Source organism: Poecilia reticulata, chromosome 2 (genome assembly GCF_904066995.2).
Source record: "Poecilia reticulata chromosome 2, P_reticulata-male-v2, whole genome shotgun sequence".
NCBI lineage: Eukaryota > Metazoa > Chordata > Actinopteri > Cyprinodontiformes > Poeciliidae > Poecilia > Poecilia reticulata.
In genome coordinates, this window is record NC_088831.1 from 11,718,218 (window position 1) to 11,741,730 (window position 23,513).

The 23,513-nt window shown below is 40.9% G+C and overlaps 2 protein-coding genes across 5 annotated transcripts in view; both read right to left on the reverse strand.

Moving 5' to 3' along the window:
* Window positions 1–23,513, reverse strand: part of ncam2a (neural cell adhesion molecule 2a) — a 315,525-nt gene that overhangs the window by 255,033 nt on the left and 36,979 nt on the right. The window lies entirely within an intron of this gene.
* LOC145547669 (retrotransposon-derived protein PEG10) lies at window positions 19,845–20,971 on the reverse strand. The gene is made up of 2 exons (XM_081597469.1): window positions 20,039–20,971; window positions 19,845–19,927 (listed from the first exon to the last, which is right to left on the reverse strand). The coding sequence occupies exon 1, from the start codon at window positions 20,969–20,971 to the stop codon at window positions 20,042–20,044; it is 930 nt and encodes a 309-aa protein (XP_081453595.1). The 3' UTR covers window positions 19,845–19,927; window positions 20,039–20,041.

Sequence of the window (23,513 nt, forward strand, 5' to 3'; positions counted from 1 at the left end):
GCTAAGTACTGCAGAAAGTGGGAACAATTCAGATCAAGTTACTCAGTATTTGAATTTTAAATGAGCAATCTTGTGCTCCTCCCCTTGTGCCTATTTTCAGTCTCTCTCAGTGAAACCAAAATACATGACGATTGGATTAGTTTTTTTTTTAATGTAACAACTTAATTCTTTTTTTTAAATAAAATGTATTTCTGTTTTAACCAAGTGTAGTATTTGTGGTTGGTGTTTCAGGTCCAAACTCAAGACACAATACTACTGTCAGAGATCTTAACAAGTCTTTAGTGACTGAAATAAACTTTGTTATATCATATTCATGCTAACCAGTCGGTCTAAAACACAGATGAAGTGTGAATTATGAACAAAACTCATTGCTTTTTGTCTTAAGATGTCTAATCTTCACCAGAACCAAACTACCTCCAACTCTCCATCACTCAACCACTGCGCAGGAGAAACATTTACAACTCGGCAGCAGAAGTTAATGCATTAACTAAGAAGCTAAGAAACAAGCTAAAGTTTGAAACCAAACTCTCATTAAGAAGCTTTTTTCCTCTGTGAAAGAACATTATGACAGCAGGGTTCCCCAAATTTAAGGGCATGGACAGCAAAGACTTGAAGAAAGGGTGGATGGGAACATGAGCAGTACGACAGCTGGCCGTTAGCATCTAAATTACAGCCTTTTTATCTCACTGGTTGTCAAATTTATCTACCAGCTGCCAATTTTATGTTTTGTACCTTTTCTACATGCACAGTGTAAGGTAGCAATGAAAGCCATCTGGAAGTTTAAGAATAAAAAATGTCAGAAAGAGACTTTGGTTGAGCCATGTTCGTCCGATTTAAACACTGAAGTACTTAAGTGAATTCAGGAGAAAATATGAAATAAAAAGAAGACGATATCACTGGTCGGCTGTCCGTCATAAATCCACAACTGACAAGTTAGCTAAACTCATAATTAAATGCTCATTATAGCTGCTACTTCCTCGCTCAGGATCTCTAAATAATTGATCAAACATTAAACTGTAATGCTTAAACGCTCCCTAAATTAGTTATGAATCCTAAATTTTACTCACAAAGCCATCAATTATTGATCAGTGCATGTGTTGAACAAGCTTAAAGACAGGATGAATTCTTGTAGCTCGCTGAACTCAAGCTGATCCAATCTTCTACGTTACAAAGTCAGATCCTTCCTACCTTTACACATCCATCAATAATCATTTATTTTTCTGCTGTGGATTTGTTTGACTGCACTTGAACTAACCAATAATCAGAGCAATGGGAAAGTCAAACTCACGTAATAAAAACCAATAGAGAAGAGTTGGATCTCTGCTTCAAATATTTTTGATATTTTCTGTAATGGTGACATGTGCCCGGTGTTTTTGAGACCAACCATGTCATGTCCCTCATCTCCCTTATTCCCTGTAGCTGTGTCACTCCCTGATTGCTTCCCTTCTTAAACTCCCTCAGTAACCCACTCACTACCAGATTATCGAACGCTTTCAGCAAGTAGTTTCTAGCTCTCCCTTCCCGCCCTCTGTGTTACTGCCTCGCTCTTGTTCACTGGATTTGCCCCTTTTGTCTTACCCTTGTTGGACTGCTGTTTTGCCTACCCGGATCTCGACCCTAGCCTGTTTCTTTGATGCCGCTCACACCCACTCCCTCGGACTCTGCTCTCTTCCCCTTTGTGTATGACCTCGGCCCGGCTGACCAAGAACTTGGATCTGGACTTAATACCTCTGATTCCACGGTGTGAGTACGCTGCCCTGCATCAGCGCTTCTCCCCCCGCCCCCATGCACTATCTCCTAGCCAGTGCTACAGGTGTCTATCCAGTGTGCCGCTCTTAGCTATCTCTAATAAAGATCTGAGGTTTTCTGTTCACTCCCATCTCGTGGCTGATTTCGGGTCCTCCTAGTGTGCTTTTACAATTTTCAATTTAAAAATAAACCTTTTCACCCTCTTTTCTGCTGAAAACATTTTCTAAAGAGTCACAACACTTTAATTCAAGCATCTTTTAATGCTTTGGATAAAAGACCTAAAACTTTTGTAAAAATATGACAAACATGTCTCATAAATGTAAAATAAAAATGCCTGCAGTCTAATGATAAAAACAAGTTATTTTGTAGTGCTAAGGTGTTTACACACCTGATAGTTCTTTAAACTCTGTTCGATTGGGGACCAACATTTTCTTTCACTCTACATTGTATCAATCAAAACCTGTTCCCCTCCTCACCTGTGGAGGCGCTGCAACAATAACCACTAATGGAAACGACACAAAAACCTCAGAAGAAGACATTAGTACAACTTCCTTCTTTATGAAATGCAGGAAAAAAGAGAGTAGAGTCAGGTTTTAGCATTTTGGTAAAAGGTCACAAGCCATTTATCCTGCTAGCGCTAGGCTAGCAAGTTTGTTTTGGTTGTATTTACCCAGAATGCCCTGTGATGTAGTCCACTTCCTGCTTTTGGAGCAGTTTCCGGTAAAATATAAATTCAAACCGCACCAGAGTTTACTTCAACTGAACCAAGGTTGAGGTTTATAGAGTTTGTGTCAGAGTGCGACTAGGCGTTCACACCTTCCCAAACGATACAACTTTCTACGTTCTTTTAACTCCCATTATGGAAACTGAATACTGATACTTAGTGAAAACACAATTCTAATTAGAAATGTTGCTCCGTTTCTGTATAATGTTCCGCCAAACTTCCTGAATATTTATTCAGAGTCACAGGTTGCAGAAATCATCCCAACATACGCGGCGGTGAAGGGCTAACTCACGCTGAGGCCTTTTCCATCCCACCTTTCTAGTTTTAAAGTGTAATGAGTTGCTGCGTATTAATGCTGTTCGGGTCTTAGGAGGCGCTCCAACACATTTGTAGTCTTAAAGTCACCTTGGCCCGTCTGCGCTCCCTGTCAGCACCACCTTGGCTTCACCCGCTCACCACTCACACGACCAAAAGGCCTTTCAGACAAACGCAGAGGGCTTAGGGGGTAATAATATCCCACAGATCATATCATGAGGGCAGCAGGGCCATATGGCTCTGAGAACCTCATTGGCTTGATTTATTGCACTGCCTGTGATTTCATCCTGACAGCTGGGTAATGCAGGAACTGGATAGGAATGTGTTTGCAGATATTTCTGCATGTATATGGCTAAATTAGCGCTACCTCAAGCATGCATCTTTCATGGTTTGATTATTTGACCGCCTAACAAGCTTCTCTGAACGTCTGCAGCAATCGGCGGCCTGTCAGAGCGCCACCGAGTCGCTGACGTGTCCGTCCTCTCACCAATTTCTCTAGCCGAGCCTTCAATCAAACGGCGCCGCACAACAAAAATGGAGCACAGCGACGCATTTCCCAGCTGGAGCGCCTTTCTTCAACACCCCTGAGCGGGAAATTGACATTGTTGGATGCTGTCAGGATGATACCAATAAGGCTCATATAATTTAAATCACAGCAGTCAATTTTTTCTTTCCATTGGTATCATTATAAAACTCAGCATGCAGGTGCTTGCAGCATTAATAGAAATAATCCACAATTGGAAGATTTTACGTCTGACAGACTTCTCCATTTTCTCTGCTTCAGGTAAAAGGTCTCATTAATGGCTACTTAGACATTCAGCCTGCTACTGCAGCTAGAGCAATACAGGAATTAGTCATTGTTCTTCCTGTCACATAAAATGTAAGAAACACATAATTACACAGGCTGGCTGTGAACTGCTGATCCCAGATCATTAAATGGTCTTTATGGGTGAGCGAGAAGCGTTTGTCCATTTTGGTCAAGAAAAGGAGAAACTGGATGTTATGATTCAGTATGGAAGAGAATGCAAAGCTTTAAAATGAAATTATTGTATAAAAGTTTATGTTAAGAGGTTTTCTCAGGACGTTTTTTGTCTCCAGTCAATCAATCAACTTGATTTATACCATTAAGTAGATTTGGTTACAGTCAGGTGAGTCAGATTTTACATCAACACACAAAAAATATAAATATAACTTGATTCAAAATGGCCCGGTGCTCAATACTTTAAACCTTTTAACTACAGTGGACAGTCATCTAAAATAAATCACATGTCAAACTCAAAATCTCCTTGTTCAATCTATGCTATGAATAATTAAGTCACTTCCTGGAATCAATCCAGTTCTAGGAATTTGTTTTCCAGTCTGTGATTCATAGCGGTTAAAAGCGTCTATTTTCTTTAAAAGTTTCTTTAATCTACAGTCTACTCTGCTGCAGGTCACGCTGAAGATTTTAAAGCTCAAACAAACCTCTGTGGATGACTCTTCATTCCTTTATATCAAATCCTGAAAGATCTGACATCAGTCAGGACTCTGACAGGATTTATGACAACTTTCAAAGTGAAGAATGTCAAAAGTTTCCTGCTAGTTTTGGTATATTTTAGAAGCACAAATAAAAACCTTCACTGTACTTTTAGACAACCGAGGCCAAACAATCGTCTTGTTTATGACCTAAAAGCCTCAAAATTCAACCTTGTAAATCAGAGTTTAGTTTCAAATACAGGAAGACAAAAAGCCATAGGAGTATAATGCTATAACATCACCTTACTACACATTTAGCACTGCAGTTTGACTGCTAGATACAGCAGAATTCTCCTCACCTCAGGATTCTTGAAACTGAAAGCTTCACCTAATAATGCTAATAATCATCTAAACACTCCTAATTTTTAAATGTTACTCCCATTCAGCTGATCCGTATGACGGAAAGGTAAAAATAAAAATAAAAATAAAGCAAGATGGTAAAACATTATTAAAAGAGACGTACCCCGTACTTATGCAGCGGGACACTGTGAATTTCACTTTTACTCCCAGTTCACATGAATTATTCCAACTCCCTTCAGTTCTGGACATTTTAATGTCAAGTGAGGATTCAAAATGTTTAAAAAATACTATTTCCTGTCAAAATCAACATGTTTGCATAATTAAAAGATCATTGTTAAGGTTTAATCTGTGAGGAAGTGAATAATTTGGGTATTTTCTGGAATATTTAAGAGTAGAGGAGAGCGACTGGAGTATTTTTTTATACCAAGGTAGAAATCAATAAAAAAAAAAAAACATTTTTTAGTGGTTAATTCTAGTTAAAATTAAAAATAAATCGCAATTTAATATAGTTTGTTTCTCTGAACGGGACATTTTAGTATTGTTTTGTAATAAAACGTTACACTTTATTCAGGAAAATATATTTTATTCAGTTTAAAAAAAAACACTATGAAGATATTTTTACCATTTATTTTACTCCGTCTTTCCCAATTCTGATTAACAATTCACTTAGTATTTTTTTTCAGAATTGGATAGAAACTAGTTACACTTACTAGAGCTTTGAAAAAAGTATTTTTTACTTTCACTTGAGTAATTTTATTATTAAGTATCTCTACTCTTCTCTTACTTGAGCAAATTCTTTTAATTTTCTACCCACTGAATGAAAAACAAACATGTTTTAACCAAAAATTAACCAGGCACAAACACAGGCCTGCAGTTTTTGCTAAAGTTAAGTTTTAAATAGAAAAAAACTGAGTTGGTAAAATCTCTTTTGTTATATATTGTTACTTATATAAATTATTGTCATTTTAGTTCTTAAAATATGGACATTTCCACTTAACTTCATATTCAGGTCTGTCTGATGTATCTGATGTAATTTTTAAATATTAAATGACTCAGTACTTGAGTAGACTTTTTACCTAACACTTTGAGTAAAAATATATTATTTCCTGGTTGCAGTAGAGCAGATTTTAAACAAGCAAACTACACCTCCATTATTCTGCACTTATGCAAACTCTCACTTGATGAGCAAATCAAGAGAATAACGGACATACGTCTATTACTCTGTCATTGTTCTGAACCCACAGGACGCGACGCAGCATCTGGCTGAAAAGCTTTCAACTAATCCAGCCTTTTCAAGTCCTTTCCTCGCGCTACTCCTGAGCGTGTTGATGCGGCGGGTGTCACCGAATGCTTTGTCTCGCTGCAGACAAAAGCTGGCTGTCAATAAGAAGAAGCAGAGGCAGATCATTCAGCCGACAGCAGCAGAGTGAAACACTTTGTGGAGAAGCAGATGAATGTTAGAACCGGCCCGAGTCAGTCAGCAAGGCTGATTTTTTTATTTTTTTTGCTTGTCCTCCCTCTTCATCACACACCGGGTTGTTCTGCTGTCTGAATACCAGCTGTTGGCAACTCCATCATGAAACTTTGCTTCTTTTCATGTCAAAGTCGAGCGAACGCAAATAAATGGTTGAAAAGAACGAGGGCCTTGAAAGTTGGCCGACTGCAGCAAAAGGAGAAACACGACTGCATGAAATTAAATCAAATAGGTTGACAGCGCTAACTGTGAGAGGCAACAGGAACGATTTAAATAACAAAATCAAACTAAATTTATGTTTATGCCACTTAAAAAGATATCCAAAAGGAATATAATGGCAACAACTTATATAATAATGACTGAGGAATTATTGTGTCTAGCTTTTAGTTCAAATATGGTATTACTAGAGATGTGCCAATCTGGTTTTTTTCTGCCGATACCGATCACCCAGGAGGGCCGATACCGATCACCGATACCGATCACATAATTATTTTATTTTTTTAATCATAAGCACTACGGTGGAAAAAGGAACCATGAATTCACCTTAATTTAGATAAAAGCTTTTAAATAGCTTTTTCCAAGAAAAAAACAAAACAAAACGGGCATTGTGCAAATTGTACTGCTATCAATAATACCATCTTTAACAGACTAATAACATATGAAGGCTCTGAAGAGGCTAAATAATGTAAAGAGCCAAAATAAAACCTCTCAACATTACCAAAAAATTCAAGTATAAAACTTAACATTCAAAGGCAAAAACAGGATCCGTTACAATAAACAATCCAGAGTTACTGAATGAAAACTTCCTGATAGCATGGCGGCTAGCTGATTACTGCTAGTTCTGATTGGTTGTTTCTGACTGAGCGGAGTAATTATGCAGAACAGGGAGGAGATCGATTATTTTTTTAGAGATTATCTGTCTCATGTTAGGACAGCGAAAGTTTTAATACGTATGTAAAATGTATTTTTTTAAGTTAGATGCTGCAGCTTTAAACAGGTTCGGTGTGAGAGTCACTACCAGGTGGAGCAGAAGCGGCACTCCGTCTGTGAAATATTACTACCTGAAGCGCGTAGCAGCGGTTCAACAGTGAGAACAGAACCAGCGTCTTACATCGCAGCTCGAAGACTTAAATAATTTTGCGGGTTATTTGTTTAGCTTTCTGACCGTCATGCTAATCCGGGTGAGTGTTTGTAGCTGTGCGCTGCTTTACCTGCTATCTGATCCTCCGTATGTCTTTTTTACTGCAGTGAGCCTCGATGTAGCCAAACTCCAGCTAATAAGCTTATGTCGTATTAGCTTTGTTGTGTTGATGCATTTTGACGTGCTTCACACCACTGCTTCAATTTTCCGCCACAACACGCAAACTTCCACAGTCACTCAATGCGTTATAGTTCCACATCGCTTAGGATTTGTTGCTGCGCGTTTGCGCAGTGTGAAGGAAAGAGGAGACCAGCTGCACAGGCAGGCTGCGAAATGAGATGCAGGTGTTCGGTTTGTGTGATCGGCAACAAGAGACCGTGATCGGTAATCACCGATCATACACTTTTTCACGGAAATCGGCCGATTATGATCGGTGGCCGATTATGATCGGTGGCCGATTGATCGGCACATCTCTAGTTATTTCACTTGAAATTAGAGAAATATAAATTATAAGTAACTTTTCAGTAAGATACAGGAGCTTGTTTAAAGTAAAAAAATCCTTAATATTGATGAAAAAGTAATTGAAAATTTTCCTTGTTATAAGTAAAATAATATTTCAGTGAAACTAGAACTTTTTCATCAATATTAAGGATTTGTTGACTTTAAACAAGCTCCTATCTTGCTTAAAAATTACTTGGAAGTTAGTTTTCAAGTGTCTAAAGATATTTGCAAAATAAATTAGATCAAAAGTACTTAAGATTTTGTTTTTGTAGTGCAGAATAGTTTTTATTTGAGGGATTTTCCAGCTGTTTCAATCATATTTTGGTCCAGACTTTGACTAGGACACTAAAAACTTTCCATAAATCTATTCAAAAGTTGACAACTAGAGCAACATTCATGCATTTACTTGGTTTTCTTAGCATTTAAAATTTTTTATGATGATTTAAGTTGATGTCCGTCGTGTCAGTGGGATGTCGCTCCGATTACCTCATTTTTTTCATAGTTCCACTAAATCTACATCACCTCTTATGTAAAAATGAAACATTTAAAATCCAAATGAGGTCATAAATCACACACAGCGCTGAGAGAGCAGCTACCTCTGGGTCAGCACTCACAGACCCCCCTCCTATCGCCCCAGATAAATATGCATGCCTGCACGCCGCTACATTTGCATCTCTGAACCACGGCGGTCTTCTTGATGCAAATCTGGCCGGCTGCAGAGGCGCCAGGATGAGGCCTGGGTCAGAGCTGGATTGAGGATAGGTAACCGTGGCGACCCTCAAGCTTGAACGAGCACGAGCGTTTCCTCCCAAGGTGAGCGCAGCGTTTGACTTCCGACACTTCACGCTCTCCTGCAGGCGCTGCCCGCCGAGCGTTTGTGTCTCTATTTGAAGGAGGGATAGACAGGACGGAGGTCAAGTGTGTCTAAGTGAGGATCCTTGTGTTAGCTTTACAAACTAAACGACTTAAGGTGAAGGAAAAGACGCCAGAGAGGACAGATTCATCCAGCAGGAAGCTACAATCACCTCCTTGGATTATTTTCTTTTTACGGAAAAGTTACCCTAATAGACGCCAACAAAGAATAATCCAAAACTTAAAGCTAAATCTAACAATTCCTATTAACTAGGATTAGCAATATACATTTTAAATCGCTTAAATGTGATTAAACTTCTTCAAAATGGGAAAGATAAGAAACCATGACATTGAAAAGTCAACAGGAAAACACTGCAGAAACAAAATATTACCAAATAGTTTAGCTTCTATTGCAAATATCTTAACACTTGAAATAAGATAAAACTGACTCAGAAGTAATTTTTCAGGAAGATATATTAACTTGTTTTAAGTTTTAATTAATTAAGATTGATGAAAAAGTACTAAATTATTTCACTTATAACATGGGAGAAAGGTTGTAAGTCAAATAATATGCCAATTAAACAAATATTTTTACAACTCTATATTTTTGGTTTTACATAAATAAATGTTTTATTTAATTGATTTATTTTCCTAAACAACTATAAACTGGAAATATTTAGTTTTAAGTGTAAGAAACAATAACAAAAAAATATATTCTGCAAGTTTTCGTAAATAAAATATATTAGAAGAGCCACTAATGTGGACATTATTGTTCTTTTCCAAACGGAGCCAATCAAAATCTTTTATCTGACGTAACGACGGCGATTAACAAGCCTCAATTTTTACTGCCGGCTTTCATGTTTATCAACACCGGTTGGGGTCTGTCATTCCTAAAATAAATGCTGCACATCTTCTCTGCCGTTTTATGATAAGACCCAATAAAATAAAAATGATTAAAGGGCGTCGCTGCTTCGGAGCGAGTCTCGGCTGTCAGCGATATTTACGGCGTCCGTATAAAGTCACGGCGGACGACGTCACATAAAACCAGCTTCGTGAGAGTCTTGACTGGACTCGACTGGCAGAGTCCATTTGAAAGTTATGAGCTTTGAAAACATGAAGGCTTACATTTTAATTAAACGTTCAAACAAGAGCTTTGATACTAATCAACTCAGTCGGTGAAAAACACTTTCAGATCAAATGTTTGCAGGTCTTTCAAAACGTTTTGCAGCTTGGGCCATAAATGTCAAATTGACACTACACATTTTTACCATTTTTCTTTATTACTGTAATTGTAAAAACTATGTTATTTTTTTATTCTTACCTACTAAGTAAATTATAAACTCAACTCACAATATTTCATTGAAATAAGCAAAGCCAAAGGTATGAGTTTATCCCTTATAGACCGAACGTATCAGTGAAGATCCAGTCAGATTTGCAGGACCGTAACTCCACCACAGTTTGTGCTATTGGAAAAATTACATCAGTTTCTGATCATCAGTTGTGCTTTCCAGACAATATCAGATTATTACGGTAATTTAACCCTTGCTGTAGCAGGAAGTGGAATTAATCTGATGAAACACTCTTTTAATAGACGGTAAATTGCAAAAATAACTTGCTAGATATTGAAAGTTCCAGTTGTTATGAAGAAATGGGTAAATGTATTTACTCACAGGACATTTAAAGAACTGCGTGCAATTAAAATAAGCAAAAATATCCAGGTGGAGAATTTAAACTTGGGTTGTAAAGGGTTAGGCAGGTTTTCCATGTTTGAAAGAAAACAACAAACTATGTCTTACTTTTTTTTTCTGGATTTGTTTTTGTCTCTTTTCAGCAACAAGAACAAGATTTTGTTTAATTTTTTCTAAGCTGATCAAGCTGTCATGTCCAAGCTTGAATTTTAGTACAAGCCACTGTATTTTTTTGGTACTTATTATTAATAAATTACATAAATATGAAAGCAGAAACCTGCGTGAGATTAATACTTTGTAGAGATGTGCCGATTGATCGGCCACCAATCATAATCGGCCGATTTCCGTGGAAAAGTGTATGATCGGTGATCGCCGATCACGGTCTCTTGTTGCCGATCACACAAACCGATCACCTGCATCTCATTTTGCAGCCTGCCTGTGCAGCTGGTCTCCTCTTTTCTTCACACTGCGCAAACACGCAGCAACAAATCCTAAGCGATGTGGAACTATAACGCACTGAGTGAATGGGGAAGTTTGCGTGTTGTGGCGGAAAATTGAAGCACGTGGGGTGAAGCACGTCAAAATGCATCAACACAACAAATCTACTATGGCATAAAAACAATGTTATCCTTGACGGAGTTTGGCTACATCGAGGCTCACTGCAGTAAAAAAGACGTACGGAGGATCAGATAGCAGGTAAAGCAGCGCACAGCTACAAACACTCACCCGGATTAGCATGACGGTCAGAAAGCTAAACAAATAACCCGCAAAATGATTTAAGTCTTTGAGCTGCGATGTAAGATGCTGGTTCTGCTTTCGCTGTTGAACCGCTGCTACGACGGAGCCGCTTCTGCTCCACCTGGTAGTGACTCTCACACCGAACCTCTGATTAAAGCTGCAGCATCTAACCTAAAAATTACATTTTACATACGTATTAAAACTTTTGCTGTCCTAACATGAGACAGATAATCTCTGAAAAAATAATCGATCTCCTCTCTGTTCTGCATAATTACTCCGCTCAGTCAGAAACAACCACTCAGAACTAGCAGTAATCAGCTAGCCGCCATGCTATCAGGAAGTTTTCATTCAGTAACTCAGGATTGTTCATTGTAATGGATCCTGTATTTGTCTTTGAATGCTAAGTTTTATACTTGAATTTTTTTTGGCAATGTTGAGAGATTTTATTTTGGCACTTTGCATTATTTAGCCTCTTCAGAGCCTTCATATGTTATCAGTCTGTTAAAGATACTATTATTGATAGCAGTACAATTTGCACAATGCCTGTTTTGTTTAGTTTTTTTCTTGGAAAAAGTTATTAAAAACAAGTTTTTGTCTAAATTAAGGTGAATTCATGGTTCCTTTTTCCACATAATGTAACCGTTTGTGTTTATGATTTAAAAAAATAATTATTATGTGATCGGTATCGGTGATCGGCCCTCATGTGTGATCGGTATCAGCAGGAAAAAACCTGATTGGCACATCTCTAATACTTTGTGTTGCATCTTACATTTTCCGTTTTCAGATTTATTGTTTCAGTAAAAACTTATTGTTGAATAATCCAAAACTGTTCCGAGAGTTTGTGTTAGAAGATTGAACATCTTGTCAGATTTGCACATTTTAAGAAAATCAGAGCACCCAAAAGGAAAACAGTCAAATCAAATGAGCGGAGCCGGTGACACAGCCCTGATGTTTCCCTTGAAGAAACCTGCAAGTAGCAGCGGAAATGAAACACACACATCTCCTGTAAGAGGATTTGGTTAAAAATAACGGCTGATGAGAAGCTGAGAGAAAATCAAAGTCAGCACTAATGGCACCCTGAGCAGCTGAAGGGTTTGATTACCAGCAGGGTGTTGATCTGTCGGGTCCTTCTTCTTCTACCCCTGCGGCGTGGATTTCATTTCCACTTTCCAGGACGACACGTCATGATTTTAGGTGTCAAAAAATGGGCTTGATCAACAAAACTACAATTGAGATCTGTACTATACAAAAAAAGCTCAAAAGCATGAAGAAAGGCAGCTCCGTCCTTCCCACTCAAAGTCAACACAACTGGGTTTCTTTATCAAGTTCTCCAAGCCATGAACACAAAAAACTTTACATAAACTATAAATATGTGAACACAATGCGGACGTTTCCAAACAGAAATCTAAAATGTTTCATTTCAGACACTTCCAGCTAAAGTTAACATATTTGCATTAAGATTCTTCAAAGATTCAACATGTATGGATTGTTTGAAAGCTTGAAAAACTTTTAAGATGTGCATCTAAATAACTGTCACCTAATTTAATAATTGGTGAATCATTAAATGGAGTAAACGGATGCAACAACGGTAGATTCCTGAAAGAACAACATACTAAGAGGAGTAATTAAGTTGAAACTGTATAGAAATATGCACTTTATGCATTTAAAGTAAATTTTAAAAAAACATGTAAATTTGTTCATCAGTTTTAGCTTCACCTGCTAAATCTGAGGCTACTTGAGGCTAAAACCTTAGCCTCAAATAAGGATTTTTTTTATTTTCTGTCAATAAAATCTCCAATTAAGCAAATTTGTTCCCCAATTATTATTCGGTTAATCCAAAAGATACTCTGTAGATCAGCTCTACACTGTATTTGACATTAATTATTTCTTTATTTTGATCTTTTAATGCTTTTTAAACAATGTATGAAACGGCTTAAATGAAAAAACTACAAAATTGTTCAATGGTTTTATCCGATTAATTGATTAATTGTCTGAATATTTCATAGATTAACCAATAACTTGGTTGAAAGGGATCCTTGTGAGCCTTTAATATTAAACAACAATATTATAATTTATCGCAATAACTTCTGGGTCAATTTATCATCCAGCAAAATTTGTTTTCTTGAGAGGCCTAGTTGCAACGGCCCAGTCAAAGTCCTGCGTAGCCACAACAGTTGTTTCTGCAACACTAAGCTTCGAATCTCCACTCTAAAAGCTCTTTTCTTCCTCAAAAGTGCATATCCTCTCAGAGCAGGTTACAAATGGCCGTTCTTCCCCTGAAAGGGAGGTGTTTCTGAGCCAAACGTGTCACTGTTCGTGCAGCGCCAACGAGCCGGGGAACACTTTCTCAGCCGTCTCACCTGCCTGCCTTGAAGCGCCAAGTTCCTGTCAGAGTCACACTTTCCTGTCAAATCTGTAAGCCTTTCCTCCTACAGCTCTCCCCTCTTGCTCCAACGAGACAAAAAAATACGAGATGAAAAGGCAGAGCTACCAGGAAGTAGCATCACACAACATCCGCCCGTCTTTTTTCCATCGACGAGGGGAAAGAGGCACGTTCCAGCGCCAAACGCAGAATCCCTGATAGCCTTGAGCTATCAGGGCAGCTTCCCCCTCCAAGGCGGAGAGGAGGCCATCTGTGATCTCCTACCTGCCGGGGATCCGGTGGGACATGAAACAACGTGGAGACGGATCAAAGATGAAGACGAAACAAGCAGGGAGACAAACTGACAACTGGAAATGTAGGTGAGGAGAAGAAAGAGTTCCTGAGGAAAACGTCCATCTCTCCTTGTGTTCTGGACCGACTTACTTCGACTAAGCAAAGCTTATTTAAGCTTTTCTGGCAGAATGAGACGGAAACGTCTGTGTCAAAAAACACACTAGATTTTGAAATAATATCTATTCAAATTAATTAATTAAACTGCAGGTGGAAATTAGTGCTTTTGTTGCCATCTCTCTGTTTAACTATTATGTTTTCCATGTCAGTAACTTAAGTTAAAATACGACTTAAAAAAGAAATTTGACTTTGTAATTCGGTCTCTGTCTCTTTAGAAGCTTCTGCTCTTTCTGAAACTTCAGGAAGTCATCACAACATGGCTCCTCTATTAACCCTTTCACATCGTTTTTACCAGCGTTGCTCTGAGAAGTAGCTCCTATAATTCGCTCAGTGGATGTTTGCTAATTGCTCGTGGCTAGTCTGAAGGAGCTGAAAGAGGGGAACGCAGGGAAAGGTGGAAGTGCAACTCCAAGGAGGAGCTGCGGCTTGAAGGCGGGGCTAAGTAAAACAAGGCATTTTGTATAGCTGAATGGTTGCCATGGAGATTGAAGGATTTCTCAAACATGCAAGAAAGAGCCAAAGCAACACTCTAGGTATGTTTTTGAGAAGAGAGTAACATTATAACACGATGTAAAGCTCAAACTTTATATCATACTGCCACTTTAAAAGGTTAATAAAATGTTGCACATTGTCTGTGCGTAAATAAATAAAAAATGTCCAACAAAAATAAAAACCAGGAAGACATTAGCCACAGTCGAACCAGATTACTACTATACTGCCAAAATAATAATTTAAAAAATCGCTCAACAATCTAATGCCAAAAAAAACTAGGTTTTGCAGTGGCTTAGTCAAAGTCCAGACACCAATTTGATTGAGATGCTTAAACAGGTTGAAAAACACTTCCGCAGTTCCTCTGCGATATAAAACACTCCCTCCCTGTATCACAAATGCTTGATGGCAGCTTTAGGGTGGCACAACCAGCTATCAGTTTTAGTGGCAATTACTTTACAGTCTTGGTGGAAAATGCCTCAGATTTTAGTGCAGATCCTTCAGCGCGCCGCTGCTGCTCTGCGCAGTGACAGCTAGCGAAGGTAAGCTTCAATAAAATCCCTCAGAGGCTCCAGTAGACAGATTGTAGTCACAGCTTGAAGAGTCAGAAAATAGAAATGGAGACGTTGCAGACGAAGAAGGTGACAAGATTTTAGTCTCACACGCCTCTTAACCCAAACCAAAGGAAATGAGAACTGGGTTAAAAATAACAAATGGAGAAAAATTCAAACCCCAACTGAATGGCAGGTGAGTCAATCATAATCCACACATTTAAAAGCTCAGATTATCCTGTGGATCAACTTTCTAACCCAACAAAGACAAACTTAAAGGACAAAATGTTTCCTACTCAAAATGGCTGCCAGTTTATCTAAATTAACACAAATCTGTTTGGCTACTCTATTAGGAGAACGCTGTTATATTCCAGTTATAATAAATAGTGAGGATAAATCTTTTGAATCCTTATGTGATCGTGTTGCTAGATTATTGTTGTATTTTTTATTGACCGTTTTCAACAAATTTCCTAATTTCTGCTGCAAAGCAACTGCAGAAGTAAGTTGGCTAATGGCTATAATCTGGTTGAATATTGTCAATTTTTTTCTACTTTCACATTTCTTGTTTAAATTTCCACAGCCAGCAGATGAAGAGAGGTTTAAAAATAATCTGGATGTTCAGATTTTGTAGGAGACAGGAAGTAAAATCTGATCATTTTCAGCTTTATCGTCACTGAACAAGTTATGTTTTATCAAATTTTTATATAATATTTGGTGAGGATTTCTTTTTTTTTCCCTAAATCAAAAAGGGCAATCTGAGTTTGCATTTATTCTTCCTGCCATTAAAAATGGATTTTTGAAACATTTTTAAAATTGTAATTTTAATTTCATGATGTTAAAATCACAAATGTGTTTTTATTTAATTGTAATCTTCCATTTTGGATGAATAATCTATCAGAAATATTCATAATCTAAATAAAAACAGGTTTTGACGATAATCTGCAAAAAAAAAAGTACGAAAAAAGTTAATTAAATATAACATTTTCTGGCACTTTAAGAAATTGCAATTTAAATATTTGTGTTTCATAAAAACAATAAAAATTAAAACTTTTCAGTTTAAAGCGTATATAAAACTGACATTTAAGAGGTTAAAATTTCAAATAAAATAGTTATACTCATGATATATGGTGATCAAAATCAATTAAGTGTAAGGGTACTCAGAGGGGACCCGGAAATTCAACCACACACAGGAGTATAAAAAGGAAAACAAAGTTTATTATTTCAGATACTGGTTTCAGCTAAGGGAGAGGTCATCAAACACAGCACTGAGGAGAGAGGGGAGAAGACTGGTGAAGCACGGACAAAGGAGGGGTATCTTAGAAATGTTCAGCTTAACTGACCTGTAGAGCAGTGGACGGGTGGAGCAGAGGAACAGAGGGTCTGATGACAGGGAGATGCAGGAAACCAGAGGAACAGGCTTCTGTGGAGGCAAGGAAGATCCGAGATGCAGCACCCAGAGACTTTGTCGAAAAACAGGCAGAGGTCATACACAGGAGGACAGAGAGCAGACTTAGCTTAGAGGGGCAGGCAGTAATCGGTGGTCGTGAGGCAGAGCTTGGGTCAGGGTCCAGAAATCCAGAATAGAAGGGATCCGTGAAGGGCTTGGCAGGAGGGGTAAATCCGTGGTCAGAAGGAGGGGTCGAAGAAACACAGAAGGCTTGGCAGGAAACGCTGGATCTCTACTGGCTCGTGGCTGTCGATAATCTGGCAGGGAAGCAGAGGCTGAGGGGTGTTTAAGTAGGGCAAGGCCCAGGTGGAACAGGTAAGCAATCAGGCGTGGCAGGTGAACTGAATGAGTGCTTAACACAGCATGGACAGGACATGAATCATAACAGTACCCCCTCCTCAAGGTCCGGCTCCAGAAGGACCACCAGGCTGGTCAGGGTTGGACCGATGAAACTCCCTGATAAGGGACTTGTCCAAAACATGCCGGGCCGGCACCCAGGAGCGCTCCTCAGGCCCGTATCCCTCCCAGTCCACCAAGTAATGGATGGACCGGCCCCAACGTCTGGACCGAAGGAGACGACGTACAGTGTGAGCGGGGCCCCCATCAATCATCCGGGCGGGAGGAGGGGGTCTGGAGGAGGGTACCAACTGTGAAGTGAAGACAGGTTTGACACGGGACACATGAAAGGTGGGACAAACCCTGAGAGTCCTGGGGAGGCGGAGCCGAACAGCCACTGGGTTGATCACTTTGGAAATCGGGAAGGGTCCTATGAAACGAGGGGCTAGCTTGCGGTTTTCAATCCGCAAGGGGAGGTCCTTGGTGGATAGCCAGACTCTTTGTCCTGTGAGGTAGGTGGGTGCTGGGGTTCTGCGACGATTGGCAAATCTGCAACATAAAGCGGAGGTTTTCAGGAGAGCCCTGCGGGCCTGACGCCATACCTGCTGGCACTTCAAGGCTGAGGCATGGGCAGATGGGACTTTAGTGGGCTTTTCTTGAAGAGACAACACAGGAGGTTGGTAACCGTAAACCGTGTAAAAGGGGGACAGCCCTGTAGAAGTAGAAGGGAGAGAGTTGAGTGCATACTCCACCCATGGTAGGTTCTGTGACCAAGAGGAGGGATCATGTTCACATAGCATCCGAAGCTTGGTCTCCACTTCTTGGTTGATCCTCTCCGTTTGTCCGTCAGTTTGAGGGTGGAACCCTGATGAGAGACTCACTGTGATACCCAGGAGACCACAGAATTCCTTCCAGAATCTAGAGACAAACTGGGGCCCCCTGTCAGAAACAATGTCAGAGGGCAGCCCATGCAGGCGAAACACCTCACGGGCCAGAATCCCTCCCAGCTCCTTGGAGGAAGGCAGTTTGCGAAGAGGAATCAGGTGGGACATCTTGGAGAAGCGATCAACGACTGTGAGAAGGACAGAGTGGTTATTGGAAGAGGGTAGACCAGTCACAAAATCCATGGATATGTGGGACCATGGGCGGTGTGGAACAGGGAGGGGTCGCAGAAGCCCAGAGGGTGGCCGACGGGATGGTTTAGCCTGACAGCAAACTCTGCAAGCCTTGATGAACTCAGTAACATCTTGTAGCATACTTTCCCACCAGAAACAACTTCTGATCACAGATAGGGTCTTGGTGACTCCTGGATGACAGAAAAGTCTAGACTCATGACAAAATGACAGTACCTCAGGTATTAGCTGCTCTGGAACAAAGAGTCGATCTTTAGGACAGTTCACAGGGATGGGGCTTAGATGATGGGCTTCTCTTATTTTCTGCTCCAGCTCTAGCTTGGAAACTGCTAGATGCACTGACGTGGGGAGCACATAGTCCACCTGCTTTACCTCTTGACCCTCCTCCATAGTCTCATGAAGCCTGGAGAGTGCGTCTGGTTTAGCGTTCTTACTCCCCGGTCTGTAAGACAGTGAAAAATTAAAGCGACAGAAGTACAAGGCCCACCTGGCTTGCCTGGGGTTGAGTCTCCTTGCTGACTTGAGGTACTGCAGATTTTTGTGATCAGTCCAAACCATGAAAGGTTCCTTAGCTCCCTCAAGCCAGTGCCTCCACTCCTCAAGTGCCAGTTTAACTGCCAGTAGTTCACGGTCACCAACATCATAGTTGGTCTCTGCAGAAGACAGTTTTCTGGAAAAGAAGGCACATGGGTGAGTCTTGCCATCAGTGCACCTCTGACTGAGTATGGCTCCCACCCCGGAGGCAGAAGCATCCACTTCAACAATGAATTGGCGGGACGGGTCCGGTGTGCGGAGGACAGGAGCTGAGGTGAAAGCCCTCTTAAGGTGCTCGAATGACTCAGCAGCAGCCTTATCCCAAACAAACTTGCACTTGGATGAGGTAAGTGCATGAAGTGGAGAGGCTACAGAGCTGAAATTGCGGATGAACCGGCGATAAAAGTTTGCAAACCCCAGAAATCTTTGAAGTTGCTTGCGGTCTTGTGGGTGGGGCCAATTCTTGATGGCATCCGTCTTGCTGGGGTCCATGGAAATCCTGTTAGGAGAGATGACGAAACCCAAGAATGAAGTTGACTGTTTGTGGAACTCACACTTTTCTGCCTTGACAAACAGGTTATTCTGCAGCAAGCGGAGAATGACAGAACGGACATGAGCTTGATGGGCTGTGAGATCCTTAGAAAAAATCAAAATGTCATCCAGATAGACATATACAAAACGACCAACCATGTCCCTGAGGACATCATTGACAAGTGCCTGGAACACAGCAGGAGCATTGGACAGGCCAAAGGGCATTACAAGGTATTCATAATGACCGGTTGGGGTGTTAAAGGCTGTCTTCCACTCATCCCCCTCTTTTATCCGGACCAGATGGTAGGCATTTCTAAGATCTAACTTAGTAAAAACAGTGGATCCCTGGATCAGATCGAAGGCAGTGTTCATTAGAGGAAGTGGGTAACGGTTCTTGACTGTGATGTCATTCAATCCTCTGTAGTCAATACAGGGTCTTAAGGAACCATCCTTTTTGCCCACAAAGAAGAATCCTGCACCAGCTGGGGAGGAAGAAGGACGGATGATGCCTGCCTTGAGTGAGTCACTGACATAATCCCTCATGGCCTTATCCTCTGGGCCAGAGAGGGGGAAAAGACGACCTCTGGGAGGAAAGGTGCCAGGGAGCAAATCAATAGCACAATCATAGGGCCGATGGGGTGGAAGGGCAGTGGCTCGATGCTTGTTAAAGACCTCCCTAAGGTCATGGTAAACAGCAGGTACTTTGGATAGGTCGGGGTAGGTCTCCTGTCCTGAGATAGGGACAGTACATGGGACCGAAGCCGCTAAGAGGCAGGTGGAATGGCAAGATGGTGACCAGCCCAACACCTCGCCCCTAACCCAGTCAATGTGGGGGTTGTGTTTTCTCAACCAAGTGGCCCCCAAAATGACAGGGAGACCAGGGGAATTTATTATCAGGAAGGAAATGACTTCATGGTGATTCCCGGAAATACTAAACTTAATGGGGCCCGTTTCGTGGGTGACCTGGTGAAGTACATGGCCGTCAATAGCTAAAACTTCAAGATGCTTAGAGGTGGGTAGGAGTTGGATACCAAGAGATTCGGCAAGGCCACGGTCCATGAACTCAGTGTCTGCTCCTGAATCAATAAAGACAGATAGGTGTTTGGTAAGGCAGTCAGTTTGGAGAAAGGCCTGAACAGAGAAAGGAGAGGATTTAAATCTCTTTTGACTCAGCAGGAGCCTCTTACCTCCTACTGAGCCTGGCCTTTTGCTGGACACAGACGAAGTAGGTGACCCTCTCCACCACAATAGAAACAAAGGCCTCTCTTAAGTCTCCGCTCTCTCTCTTGTGGGGATAAGCGTGATCGACCTATCTGCATAGGCTCCTCTGCCGGAGAGGTGGGAGATGAGCTCAAAGGTGGGGATGGGACCGATTGCTGTGGCCTGGGAACACGTTCAACTTGGTAAGTACGACTGAAAGAACCCCTCTCCAACCTTCTCTCATGAAGCCTCATGTCGATCCTTGCGGCCAGAGTCTCCAGTTCCTCCAAATCCTTGGGAGCATCCCGTGTAGACAGTTCATCCTTTACCTCCTCACTGAGACCCTGGTAGAAAGCGTCACATAGTGCCTCATCGTTCCAGTCACTTCCTGAAGAAAGAGCATGAAAGTCAATTATGTACTCTGTGACTCGCCTCCTGCCTTGTTTGAGTTTGAGCAAACCACGTGCAGCCTCCCTCTCAGGCAGAACAGGATCGAAGACTCTGATTAGCTCCTTAGAAAAGTCCTTGAACTGATAACAAATGAGGGAGTCCTTCTGCCACTCAGCAGTACCCCATAACTTGGCCTTCCCCGAGAGGAGAGAAATAGCATAGGCTACTTTAGCACGTTCAGTTGGGAAAGATGATGGTTGCAGTTCAAAAACAATCTCACATTGAGTAATAAAAGGACGACATTGACTCTGCTCACCCTTGAAAACCTCCGGAGGCGACAGACGGGGCTCATAAATGGGCGAGACCTGGTAGCCAGACTTAGAAGCCTTGGGGCTAGGAGAAGTGCTCTTTGGGGAAGGAGAGGAGGACATCTTATCAAGCATAGACATCATTTCTTGCATGTTAGCTTCCAGGCGGTTAATAGCGCCTTCAACACTGGAACGCCACTCCTGTGTGGGTGACGGGTCCATAGTGGCCAGATTATACTGTAAGGGTACTCAGAGGGGACCCGGAAATTCAACCACACACAGGAGTATAAAAAGGAAAACAAAGTTTATTATTTCAGATACTGGTTTCAGCTAAGGGAGAGGTCATCAAACACAGCACTGAGGAGAGAGGGGAGAAGACTGGTGAAGCACGGACAAAGGAGGGGTATCTTAGAAATGTTCAGCTTAACTGACCTGTAGAGCAGTGGACGGGTGGAGCAGAGGAACAGAGGGTCTGATGACAGGGAGATGCAGGAAACCAGAGGAACAGGCTTCTGTGGAGGCAAGGAAGATCTCCACGGGGAGATCCGAGATGCAGCACCCAGAGACTTTGTCGAAAAACAGGCAGAGGTCATACACAGGAGGACAGAGAGCAGACTTAGCTTAGAGGGGCAGGCAGTAATCGGTGGTCGTGAGGCAGAGCTTGGGTCAGGGTCCAGAAATCCAGAATAGAAGGGATCCGTGAAGGGCTTGGCAGGAGGGGTAAATCCGTGGTCAGAAGGAGGGGTCGAAGAAACACAGAAGGCTTGGCAGGAAACGCTGGATCTCTACTGGCTCGTGGCTGTCGATAATCTGGCAGGGAAGCAGAGGCTGAGGGGTGTTTAAGTAGGGCAAGGCCCAGGTGGAACAGGTAAGCAATCAGGCGTGGCAGGTGAACTGAATGAGTGCTTAACACAGCATGGACAGGACATGAATCATAACATTAAGCACAATTATACATAAAATATTTGTGTTTTATCTAAAGAAAACTGCCACTTAAGAGGTTGAAACATTTTGACAGCACAAATGAACGACTGTCATGATGAGAACTGAACTAATTAGTGGCAAACGTTGCGTTTCAATGGCAGTTTTGGGGTAAAACGTGACGGGTCCATTAACGGCTCAACACCTAGGGATTTATTTAAACCACTTCCTGTAAGGAGCACACATGCATCCCACATGAGGGATGTCCTTCCTGTGAACCCCGCCGTCCCAGTCTGGGGACGCTGCAGCAGCGGGACTGCAGGTTCAACAGCGAGCTTGTTACTCCAAGGTCAGACTCTCCAGTCCAGCTGAGCAGATCTGCACGAGGAAATTGAGTGAGAAAGGCTTTCCGCTCCCCTTACGTCTATTGTGGAGGTGCCCTTGAGCGAGATACCGGACCGCGCTCCGGCGGGGATAGCCGAGTGGCCGGCGGACGGTTAGACAGAGCAGCGACGGTGTCACAGTGTGTTAAAGTACAAGTGTGCAGCGAAATCCCCGGACGACTGGCTTCGCTTTGTTCGGTACAGTAAGTCACCGACTTTAGATCCAGTAAATTCGCTTCAGAAGAGGCGAATTGTTAAGAGTTCAAATGAATTAAAGAGGTTTCCATCTGCCTGCAGAGAGGAGAAGTAGGGCGGGAAATCAAAGAGCTCAAGCTTAAATAATACTGAGGGTATCGCTGAGACATAACAGGAGAACAAAGCAGTGGGATTATTTATGTTGGATTCTCACTCTTAAAAAGAGAAGTTGATACCTGGGGGGAAATGTGCTGCAGATATTCTTTGATGTGAAAGCATTTCGGATAGTTATTTGTTGTTCTGGTGTGACACATTTTTCTTTGCGGACTTTTTGATATATTATTAAACTGAAGGGCGAATTGCAGCTGATACAGCCAGTTTTCTTTGTACAGCACCTTGCTGAAGTATCAATGCTGCTCAAAATGTCTCATATTTTTGGACAATTTTTCCACTGTAAAAATTCAAACATTTTGACGGCAAGTTTAAAATTTAAAACGATTAAAAAGACAGTTTCAATTAGTTATTACTACTTAGTAAACTAAAATATAACAAAATGAAATGTCACGTAGCACTAATTAATAAAAAAAAAAACACAATTTCAATAATTTTGTTAAATGTATAAAATATCAGATGATGAAGAAGCGATTTAAACATTTAAACAATTCAAACAAATCTTGTTAAAGTAAATTGCTTTGAATGCTTGAACAAAATAAATAAATCTACAAAAAATCTGCTTAGCCTGGCAGGGTGCAAAAAAATTCCAGAAAAAACATTAAAAAATATATATATATTTTTCTGTTTAGGATAGGGAATGGTTATAAGCTGAAACATCAAACTGATTGCTTAAATTGTTTTTTTTACAACACTTGTATTTGTTGAGTCTAATATTTCAAATTAAATGTCAAAATTCTTAAATAAAAATGGGGGAAAATAGTCTAAAAATTTCTTCTGGCCAAGTTTTCTGGCATTCAGCAAACAGAAATAATTTATGTGATTTAAATGAACCTGACACCAAACATTTAGTTTGTTTTTTTTCCAAACTGTGCAGTTTGAACTTTATACAGACCATAAAAACACCTAAATGAAATTCAAGTATTTTCAATGATTTCAAGCACTTAAAATCTGAAATGTGCGTCCTTTTAATCAGATAACATTAAATAAAATCAAATGCAACCAGTTGCGTTTGATTTTACTTATTACTCTTAAAACTTTTACCTCTTATAATCGCTACAATTTGATCTCCACAAGCTGGACGCTGAAGCGCC

Coding starts and splice junctions, on each gene's coding strand:
- LOC145547669 (XM_081597469.1), bottom strand. CDS start 20,971: ATGGACCCGTCACCCACACAGGAGTGGCGTTCCAGTGTTGAAGGCGCT.